This window comes from Mizuhopecten yessoensis, unplaced genomic scaffold, assembly GCF_002113885.1.
Source record: "Mizuhopecten yessoensis strain PY_sf001 unplaced genomic scaffold, ASM211388v2 scaffold3853, whole genome shotgun sequence".
Taxonomy (NCBI): domain Eukaryota; kingdom Metazoa; phylum Mollusca; class Bivalvia; order Pectinida; family Pectinidae; genus Mizuhopecten; species Mizuhopecten yessoensis.
Window position 1 is genome coordinate 908331 of NW_018405252.1, and position 11958 is coordinate 920288.

Here is an 11958-nt window from a genome sequence, read left to right on the forward strand (position 1 = left end):
TCTAGATATGTTACTTTTACCATCCTTGGCGATGGGTTATAGAGTTTGTCGATTGCATAACATTGACCCACTTTTAGGGTCATAGGTCATGGTTAGTCCTTCTGTATAACTAAGAGACATATGGTCTTGGTATTTAGTCTGCTGTATGCTGGGATGAGGGGCCATACAGTTTGTTAAACTGAATTACATTTACAAATTTTAATAGTCACAGCGGTTGTATGTGTCAAAATATCAAAATAACTTCTTCTGAATCACAAAAGGTCTCAGAAAACAAGATGGCCTGTAGCATGTCGGGATCAAGGGTGATCAAATGTAACAATATATGAGTTGTTGACCACAGAGGTGTTACTTAGGCTTAGAGTTCTAACATTCATTCTGTAGCTTACCGGTGTAACACGCAAACAAGTTTGATATAATAAATCATATCGACAAACGATAAAGGTTGTATGAGGTCACTCTCCCTACATACATGTAGAAATAGATAAGCTATAGATTCATTGATTTCATTTTATTCAACCTGTACTATAGCGTTAGCTTTCTTACCATCAACATTGTTTAAATTGATTTGACCTTGACCCTGCTTTAAATATCATATATGTGAAATGCGTCGGCCGGTCATACAGTAAATCACAAGTGCGCGATACCGGCCCATCGCACCTGTTGTTTATTTTTTTTAAATCATTATCAGGTCTATCAATAAATGACCTACTTTGAGAGGACCTCGACCGACCAGACATCTGTCATAGATACGTATCTACAGTCTACCATAACAATGTATATATTGAATACATAAAAACCTATCGCATGGATAAATATTCATAATAGAGGGGAAATGCTATTTTTATCTGTACGCTCGGAGGGTGAACGGAGAATTTTGGATGTGAGCCAGACTTCAGCGTATTACAGCAGAAGAGGAATACTCGGAGTAAATAGATAGATTATAGATATGGGCGATCTGATGTCCAAAAAGTCCAGGTAAGATCTACCAGTTATTATGTAAATATATGTAAAGTTGAGTTAGTTGAGTGTTGTAACTTAATTATAGGTCACATCTGGTTATGTGTACCTACACACACATCCCGAAGTAAACAACAACAGGTTTACTTGGTGCTGTACCATTTTCTGTGATAAATGTGTCATGTAGCCCAGCAGTGGGAACAGTATACTATCAATAAGTAAAAATGCTAAATATGTTGTTTATCCTCCACCACCGGTAATAGACATAAATTATATTTTCTTCAAACCATACCTCGGACACACGGTTAACATGTAAACAATTTTCTCGGAGGGGGGGGGGGGGGCGATTTGACGTTATTGTGGTTAGGATGTGCTGTTGTAAAAGATGAATTATTTAAAGAGTGGCTTCTCGGAAGACGAGTCCATGATTCTAATGATATGATCCGTATAATACTATATCTAATTTCTTACACTGCAGTGGATGGGAGGGCGATGACCGTTACCTGCAAACAGAGTTCAGTGTTATGGCCAAAGACCACGGCGGAGTATTGTCAACAGGACAGTTAACGAAACTCCTCATGGCTCTTGGTTTCGGAGGGGACGAGGCACTGACTGAGGTAGATTGCCAGAAATGTCATTAACTACTTAATAAAGAGATAGCATATGTTGATCTGAAGTACCCCTATTCAATGCCTCTCTATAGCTAATACACAGATAGCGGATACAAGTTTTACCTTCGTTCAATGTCTGCCTTATACAGCGATATTATATGTTGAATTGAAGTACCTCCGTTCAATCCCTGCCTTATACAGCGATAGCATATGTTGAACTGAAATACCATCGTTCAAACCCTGCCTTATAGAGAGATGGCATATGTTAAATTGAAGTACCTCCGTTCAATGTCTGCCTTATACAGAGATTACATATGTTGAACTGAAGTACCTCCGTTCAATCCCTGCCTTATACAGAGATATCATATGTTAAATTGAAGTACCTCCGTTCAATGTCTGCCTTATAGAGAGATAGCATATGTTAAATTGAAGTACCTCCTATTAAATGCCTGTCTAATACAGAGATAACTTATGTTGAACTGAAGTACCTCCGTTCAATGTCTGCCTTATACAGAGATATCATATGTTGAAATGGAGTAATTTAACCTGTATTCAATACCTGCATTCTACACAGATAACATATATTGACGTTTAATTAAATGCATAAAAAACCGTTTATCACCGGTCAGTGACTGTGCCGTACACAGATAACATCTATTGAACTTAAATATAATGTAATACAACGTTTATTATCAAACAGTGTCTTAAACTAATACGGATTACAAATTCTGATGTGAAATGGCTTATAGCATATTATTGATAGAATGGACGAGAAAGAATTATCCCATATGATAATGGTGTCCCAGATATACCTCAACCCTCGGGATGTGACATTCCCAAATGTCTAACCCTCGGTTGAAACAATTACCGGGGTAGAAAACAAGGAATTATACCCTTCGGGTTGCGATTTCTCGGTCATACTTTACTGGTAGGGGATTAGCATATCTAGTGTTGATACCTGCACCACACTTTATCTGTTTAGATAAGAATAAGTACACTCCTCGTGTTATCATAATATCGTAATTGTAGATAAAAATAGAGTAACGTGTAGCAGTGTTGTAAACAAAGTGTATATATAAAGTATACCAAAGAAAAATATTGAGCACCGTTCAGTGCCGACTAATTAACACTGTTAAGCACCACTTTATACTGATATACATAACTATATAGTACGTTAGAAAAAAAATCGTTTTCTCCGTTTAAACATGTCTGCTCTAGATCGAGTAACTTAGTTGAAAGATGTTTGATAAAATCAATAACCTGTAACTGAGCCAGATCGGGTTATATCAGTCGAGGGCTAAGATCCTGTAACATATGTCCTACCGAGGCGAAATTGGGGTGTGAAATAATCTTTGCACGGTACTGAAATAACCCGATCTGGCTCAGTTGCACGTAATTTATGTTTATCTCTCGACTTTGTGTTCGAAAAACTACTCAATTTTGCTATAGTCTACAAGTATCCCTTCCGGGGCTTAAAACTGATACGTCTTCTTCGCTCCTAAAGCTATGTTTAAACAATGTAGTCAACCCTTACAAGGAAGAACACATTTCACAGTGTACATTATATTTCATTTACAACATTAAGTATATAAAACCATCACAACAATAATATAAAAACAAAACCGAATACAAATATAATGTACAAATATATCACTTACGAATGAATGCATCGCTGTGTAAAAATTCCACGAAATGTCGCGTGAAGGTGTCGGACAAATCGGACGAGACATAGAAATCTAGAACTGAGTATCATGTGGAATTACCTTGTCCGAGGTGCGAGAAAGTGATGTTAATGATTTGTATACTTGAACATACGACGACAATTTTATATATGAATATGTAATTGTATTTATCGCTCAAAGGCGAACGCAAAACGTCTTACTTACTTAATTGTTTTCATATTAAAAACATCATTAGGGGTTTTCTTTATGTGTTCTTTAAAGACAGGTGGCATTTATAGCCAGATTTCTTTATATTCAGGCGATGTTCATCGACATGAGGTTTTAAAAGAAAGTTTAAAATTTGCCTTTTAATGTCTATTTAAGATGCTTTTGAAAGGAATGCATAAAGAAAGGGAAGACACGATCACGCTGGATGAATATGTTGAAGCTTTGAAATCGCATGAGGACGTCATGGTTAAGTATGTATAATTTAATCTTGCTTGTAACAAGCATTTTCATTGGCTTAAAAAATTATGTTATCAGTCCATAGCATAAAAAATGACGTCGCCATTTGTAACGTCGCTTTTGATTGGCTGATTCAGCAGCGCAATAATTTCTAAGAGAATACAATACAAGTGGATTTCCACAGGGATTGTGTATAGTAGATTGAATTATAAGGATTAACTTGAAAATATTTTTCATGTGATGGAGCTATAACACAAAAAACAGAGTGTACTCTCATCATAAACCGCTTCGCTGTTTATTTAGAGTACACTCCGTTTTTTTGTGTTATATCTCCATAACCTGAAAAATATATTCAAGTTAATCCTTAAATATATACAAAATAATTCATTATAAGACTCGGTTGCGTGATTTAAGTGAGGCAATACACTTTTATAGATTTTTACCCTGTCACAGTTCATTGTTACATTTAATACTGCATGTTTCAGATACAATGTATCATTTAATGTAAGATCCGGGTCCATGTTACTTGGCCAGTTGCCAGGACATGTAGACGGGTAGCTATGATAATATTCCTTGTTGTTTCGCCCTGTTTTCTAGAGAAAAGGCGGATGTCAGTGGTTTTCTGTAAATAATAATCGTGTAATGTGATGGTAAAAATAAATAGTTTCTTTGTTCAAGTCGTTTTTGGACGGATATATGGAATCATATATCATCATGTCTTCTTCACGAGAGCTGACGTCATACTGACTTGATGTTGTCACCCGGACGATATATTATAAATGACGGCATGCTCGCTGGATATCACCTCTGTGATTTCAAGTACATACATGTATCTATATAGAAAAATAAAAAATAAAAATTCGCATCCTGAATTGATAATGACCATACATTACCATGGATAACTTCAATCAGGAGTGAAACGCCTCCAATACGCATCCAAAGCTATAATCAGGCCTCATTTAGAAACCTGTGATATCATACTTTCTTTTTCTGTGATAATTATTATTGCATTTTTATTTATATACGTGCTTACCTCCCTTTATTTGTAAAATAAAGTGTTATTGTTATCTTACATATGTTTGTCGGAATAATAGCTCTCAAGAGCTAATGTTCTTTGTGTATATGTATGCGACTTTAAATAAAGTTTCTTGTATCTTGTATCTGGTATCTTGAACATTTTAATTAATAAAAAAACACCTCAATTCCATAGTAGTGAATTGTGATTTTCATTCTGTGTTCCGTGTTTAGTTGGTATCTGTCGTTGTCCTACTTCTCCCGCGTCCACTATAGGTTTCCTCATTCCCCCCTCATTCTCCCGCGCCCACTATAGGTTTCCTCATTCCCCCCTCATTCTCCCGCGCCCACTATAGGTTTCCTCATTCCCCCCTCATTCTCCCGCGCCCACTATAGGTTTCCTCATTCCCCCCTCATTCTCCCCCGTCCCCTATAGGTTTCCTCATTCCCCCCTCATTCTCCCCCGTCCCCTATAGGTTTCCTCATTCCCCCCTCATTCTCCCCCGTCCCCTATAGGTTTCCTCATTCCCCCCTCATTCTCCCCCGTCCCCTATAGGTTTCCTCATTCCCCCCTCATTCTCCCGCGTCCACTATAGGTTTCCTCATTCCCCCCTCATTGGAAAAGTCTTCTTTCATCTAATTGTAACGTCGAGTCACATTGCTTTGCGACGTCATCTTCCATGTTGACGTCATAGTTCGTGGAGATTGTTTCCCTCGACCGAAATATTGTAATTGCAAAAGAAACATGCGATTTTCTAGGTATAATATCGATACGTTTTGGGAGAAAAAGATCCCCAAACTCGTGATGGTTGATTCTGATGGTTATATATCTCGCGTTAGTTAATTTTCACATTGTTAAAGACATTCAGCCAACCCGATGATTATATAAACTTTGAAACTCGAGTTAGATAAGCATGATTAACAATCATCACTCGTTTGATAACCTCTATGTGATAGATTGGAGACTTCTAAGAATTTTCAAAACTTCCTGTTTGTGGTTTTAGTTCGGATATGTGACTTAAAAATGAGGACCATTCACTCCCTGGTGAAGAAAGTTTAAATCCGAAGGCTTGAAAACCGGTGTTTTGTGGAATATATTACTTTTCCACAGGAAACAATATTATCAAGAAATTTAGTATAATTTAATAAATACCCATAGTTCATCTTAGAGGACGCTTGTGTAACTTGGATATGCTTCTGAACCTAGGAGACGCTTGTGATAGAAGGACCGGATTAAACGTTTTACACTTGTTTATTTCCAGGACAAGCAAACTTCGAGTGATCTTTGGAAACTTTGATGATGCTAACGAAGGAAGGGTTTCCAAATCAAAGATTAAGACGAGACTTCGAGTAATGGACTTTGAGGTGGATGACAACATGCTAAAGGCCATTGAAGAAACTGATGCTGACAAAGACGGATACGTCACCTATGAGGAGTTCCTAACGAAACATCTAAAAAATAAGGGATTCATCCCAAAATAACCAACTAATGTAGAAATTATTTAAGATTCGCCAGACACTTTAATAATGCATATATTTGTTATACTTATATCTATTAACACATAATGTGAGTTAAGAAACACGATTCTTACTCTGATATTTCAGAACGACAAATTAAATGTATGGTTGATGTTATGTATAACGATTGGTGGGAAGTAAACTTCAACCTACAGAACCTTTATATTATAATGGTTAAAACAACAGGGTAATGTTAATTTTCGATTTAAAATGTATTAATAGGGGAAGCGCTAATACACCAATCTTGTATCTGGTGATTATTTCTAATTTCACTTTTTGGGAGTAATATAATGAAGAGATTTTATACAGAGCCAGAAAGGTCCTCACTGTCTCGTATAAGGTTAAACGCCCGTGTTTTTGTTGTCTAATCACAATGCTTAGTTCAATAATATCCAAGCTTGTACATTGCACCATACTCCGATCGTCTTGCGTCTCTCTTAAGGTTATATGCTACCTGATCTTTATGTCTATGGTTTTTGTTAGAGTAATCGCCCTTTTTTATTTTAATGGCTAGTTTCCGGTATTACTATTACTTAATAACCTTTGTGGATGAAATGGTATCCGAGGAACAGCACAGTACATCAAGTCAGATCTAAAAGCAACGGAAATGAGTATGTCAGTTGCTTTCAGGGAACATGTTTTTGTCAGCGTTGACTTGGCCGAAGGGAATACACTATTAATTGGATGTATTTATAGGAGCCCAAACAGCACAGAGGAAAATAATGATGAGTTAAATAATCTTCTACTGGAAGTAGGTAACGCCAAATATTCACATAGACTCATAATGGGGGACTTCAATTACAGAAATATCAACTAGGAGAACTACACAACAGAGTATAAAAACAAGACTGAAATAAAATTTATTGAAACCATCAGGGACACGTATCTATTTCAGCATGTGAAAGTTCCACGAGGATAAGAAATAACCAAGAACCCAGCCTACTGGACCTAATATCTACAAACGAGGAAAATATGGTTGGTAAACTAGATATCCAGAGTCCTCTTGGTAAAAGTGACCATGGATGTATCGCCTTTTAATTTATATGTAAATATAACAAACCGAACAGTGCAACCATGAAACTATAACCGCGGGGACTATCAAAAGATGAGGGAGGAGCTAAACATTGACTGGGATTCCTGTCTACAGAATGAAAACATGGACGAAAACTATAATACATTCATCAGTAAATTATTATTGGCGGTAGACAGACATATCCCAAAAATCAGTCAAAGAAAGAAAAAACACAAACAATCATTAGATGTCAAGACAGTGGAAGCGGTTAAGAAAAAACACCGATGCTGGGAGAGATTCATGGAAACAAAGGATCAAAACAAACATGCAGAATATGTCAAGGCAAGAAACAAAGCAAAGAACTTAGTTAGAAAAGCGAAAAACAACTGGAACAAAATATCGCTAAAGATGTAACAACCAACCCCAAGATATTTTGGAAATATGCTAATTCTAAAACAAATCCAGGACAGGAATATCCGAATTACACGTAAAGGAAAACGACAAAGTGGTACACACTGCCAAAAGTGATGGTGAAAAGGCTAACGTATTGGCCAACTTCTTCAGGTGCGTATTTACAAAATCAAAAATATAAATCAACAATTTCTGAACAAGGAGCTCATAGAGGAAGAACTTTCTAAACTCATAAAAGGTCTAAACACCAACAAATCTCAAGGTCCAGATAGCATTCATCCAAAAATACTGAAGGAACTAGAAACTGTAATAACTAAACCACTTACGATATTATTCAACCAATCATTAAGTACAGGCCATGTACCGTCAGTATGGAAAGAGGGGAGGATCACTGCCATTTTCAAGAAAGGGGACAAGTGTTATGCAGGAAATTACAGACCGGTTAGTCTAACTAGTATCATATGCAAACTATTGGAAAAAATTGTGNGATCAACAGTTCTTCAACTACTCAAAACTGTAGACGACTGGACAAAAATCATTGATGAAGGAGGTAGCATTGAGGTAGTATATATGGACTTTATGAAAGCGTTCGACACTGTTCCACATAGGCGGTTGATCACCAAACTAAACGCATATTGATTGTCAGTAGAAATAATTAGAGCGTAGCTCTCGGGCGCCGAAGGCGCCCGAGCGAAGCTCTTTAATGGTTACACATGCGTGCGTAAACAGGGTTGCTTCCCCTCTCTACACATTGCCTTTAATTTTTTTCGTCCGGAAGTAGACGTCCAGTGGGAAAACCGGAAGTGTATCCTTGAAGCAAAGACAATTATGTTTCAACCCATAAATGAATATCTTTATATAGTGAAAACAATACCCGTGTTTTATTACTTGTTTATTTAGATAAAACCTAATATACATTCTGAGTGAAAAAAATCTATCATATAATTTTTTATACTAGCAGGCATAAAACGTCGTTATTTCCGGAAGGATTAAAAATTACCGGAAAATCTTGGAACTGATGGCCGTTGCATTTATCTCTTTGTCGTTGGTTCATGACTTTTTTATTTCAGTTTTTGCCACAGGCACGAAAAGTAAAAACGCGAATGTTTTCTGGAGATCCTTTTTGTCATCAACCAGGTTCTGCAAATATTTCTACCGGGAGATATTTTCAAAAAGCGCCGCATTAAACCAATAGGTCAACGTGTACATTTATTTTTCATCGTCTAAAAATTCATCAGCTTTTGATTTCCATTTGTTGAGAGTATGAACGAAATAATTAACATTTTTGGAGGCCTGGTTTTAGTCTTTACATAATTTATGTATGCATCACCACTCATAAAAGAAACAATGGATAATTCATCCAGACAACGAACCCGAGTTAAACGCCCTTTTTCAGTAACGTATTACTTTTTCACATTGCGTGCCGATTTATAACTAGTTACAGACAGAAACTGTTTAATTTTACTTGGCATCATTACCTGTCAAACCTCAGTGACAGTTATAAAATTTGAAATTCATCCGGTGTTTCAGGATGGAACAGGAATTCTTAATATCGATATAACGACAATCTCAGTTACATCAAAGCATTACAATGTTTTTCTTTTTTTAATTTCATTTTTTTTTAACTAACATCTCTATACATTTACTTTTATAGTCTTATCGTCAAATATGTAATATGCACTTTTTTCTATAGCAATTACCAAACAGTTTTTTCCCGCCTTATTTCAATCATTCTTTTTGTGACATGACGGAAGCACGCAGAGGATTTAATTCATAATGTTGGAGGAAGCCGGAGTATCCGGAGAAAACTCGCGTGGTCAGCCAGGTAACTGAGATTGCATCCGGCGATCTTGGTGAAGACGAGCGCGCTATCTACTGCAGCACCCAAACCATCATATACGTTACACACAAGAACAAATATCTACTTTAGCTTTGAAAATGGTGTCATTGATGCAAAAATTATATTGTGAATATATTTTTACCAATCATCAATGATACAAAAAATCTACATACGGGAGACCGGGGCAAGTTCGGCCACCCCTGATATTTTTGTTTTTTAGCTAATATTTACAACTTAAAGATCTTCACATGAAAAAATTGCGAGGAAAACTCTAATGTAAAATTACTAAACAGGAGAAAAGAACTTTTGAGAGAGTAGAAAGAAAATCATAGCGAACTTTCTGTAAACGGAATTGCTATTTTTTACTGTCAAACGTGTAACACACTGACAGCTTCAAATGATATACAGGTGCTGTACGATAAGAATTGATTGAAATATCAATTTGGGCCCGAACAGTTTCGCATGCTTTAATAACGTCATAATTAAGCTGATTCCAATGGAGCCGAAATAACCCAAATGCATGTCCGACCTTATTACATTGCGGGGCTCGTTCGGCCATCCGATCTTCCGACAAGAAAAAAATAATAATGTTCAAAAACGGACGTTCTGCCATACTTCCCAGAACGGAGTTTAAAAAAAATGGGCCGAATTTGCCGCGATCTCCCCTATTGTTATGTCGGTCTTAATCTCATTAGAGTTTATGTTTCATTGTTATCCCTCGGCTTGTTTTTATCTTGGCTTATTCTGAAAGCAGTATTATCTTATTCTAAATCAGTAAATATCAGAGATCAACAAAAGCTTCGCTCTTTTAAGGCTTTGCCTTTTCATATTAACGTGGATAAAGGATTTTTTTTAGCAGAAAGGCGACAACAAGTAAGTGTTAATGGACATGTATCCGAGTGGAAACATGTCACAAGTGGAAACCACAGGGCAGCGTGCTGGGACCATCACTGTTTGTACTGTACATCAATGACCTGCCCGATGTAGTAAATGATTCGAAGACCCTGCTGTTTGCAGATGACACCAAATTGTACAGGGATACCAGAGAACAGGGAGATTAACAAAAGGACCATGACAATCTGCAACAATGGTCGGACACGTGGCTACTAAAGTTTCACCCAGATAAATGTAAAGCACTATATTTGAGAAAGGATGAAAATCCAAATGGTCGACACCTTTACAAGGATATGGACGGTATGAGGAGCACGGTAAAGCTGAAGGAGGAAGTTGAAGAGAAAGACCTAGGAATAATTATAGACAATAAGTTCAATTTCAAAAGCCATATACAAGCCGCAGTAAACAAAACGAATAGAGTACTTGGAGCCATCAGAAGAACTTACACATTTTTGGACAACAAACCATTCTGCCTGTTATACAAAGTTTTAGTACGACCACACTTGGAATATGGAGCATGCGTTTGGAAACCATACAAACAACAGGATATCAACCTTTTGGAAAACGTTCAGCGGAGAGCTACCAAATTACTGCCAGGGATGAAGGATATTTCATACGAGGAAAGAATGCATGGACTTAAACTTCCATCATTAGTCCATGGAAGGAACAGGGGAGACATGATCGAAGTATTTAAAACATTGTCAGGCATGTATGATACATCAGGATCAACGGGCTTCTATTAATTAAACAAGACAAAAGAACTCGAGGGCATTCAGTCTGCATGGACAAATCAAGAAGTAGATTAGACGTTCGTAAATACTCGTTTACTCAGCGTGTAGTCAGCAGCTGAAACTCCTTACCCGAGAACGTGGTCCAACACCGAATATTATAACATTTAAAAATAGCCTTGGTAAGTTTTGGGACACTGGCGACAGGATGTTTACAATAACACGAGTGATGCCACATACACTATATTACATGTATATAATTATTATTTTAAGGACTGTGATCTGAATATAGAGGCAAATGTATAGGCCTGCGTTCAGAATGATCTAAGTTAATCTAAGTTTAATTACATTATGGTAACGATAAACCCTTGTGTACCTTTCACTTTTCATTTCATTATAGAACCACGTCCAAATCTGTAGTCATAAAAAATGTTTTAGATATGTTTAGTTGTATAACTTTTTTGGAGAAGAGGTACATTTCGTTGTAAGGTAGTGTAAAGCCTTAACGTCTCACCCCGTGGTGGACTTTCGTGAATACATGTTATATAGTATTAGTGTATAAAATCAACTTCTTACTTCCATTGTAGACTGTCGTTAATATCTGTTATATATACTAAGTGTGTATACTTCAAAATCATCAGCCCCATGGTGTTCTGTCGTTTATGAATTTTTAATATTTTAAGTGTTAAGACTTCAAACTCCTCAGTCCCATGTTGACTGTCGTTAATATATATGTTATATATACTAAGTGTGTATACTTCAAAATCATCAGCCCCGTGGTGTTCTGTCGTTTATGAATTTTTAATATTTTAAGTGTTAAGACTTCAAACTCCTCAGTCCCATGTTA

The 11958-nt window shown here is 36.7% G+C and overlaps 1 protein-coding gene across 1 annotated transcript; it reads left to right on the forward strand.

Moving 5' to 3' along the window:
- Window positions 1-698: 698 nt before the first annotated feature.
- Window positions 699-7621, forward strand: LOC110448153 (neo-calmodulin-like). Its single transcript, XM_021494240.1, has 4 exons — window positions 699-975; window positions 1436-1574; window positions 3614-3708; window positions 5971-7621. The coding sequence occupies exons 1-4, from the start codon at window positions 947-949 to the stop codon at window positions 6188-6190; spliced, it is 483 nt and encodes a 160-aa protein (XP_021349915.1). The 5' UTR covers window positions 699-946; the 3' UTR covers window positions 6191-7621.
- The last annotated feature ends 4337 nt before the right edge of the window (window positions 7622-11958 follow it).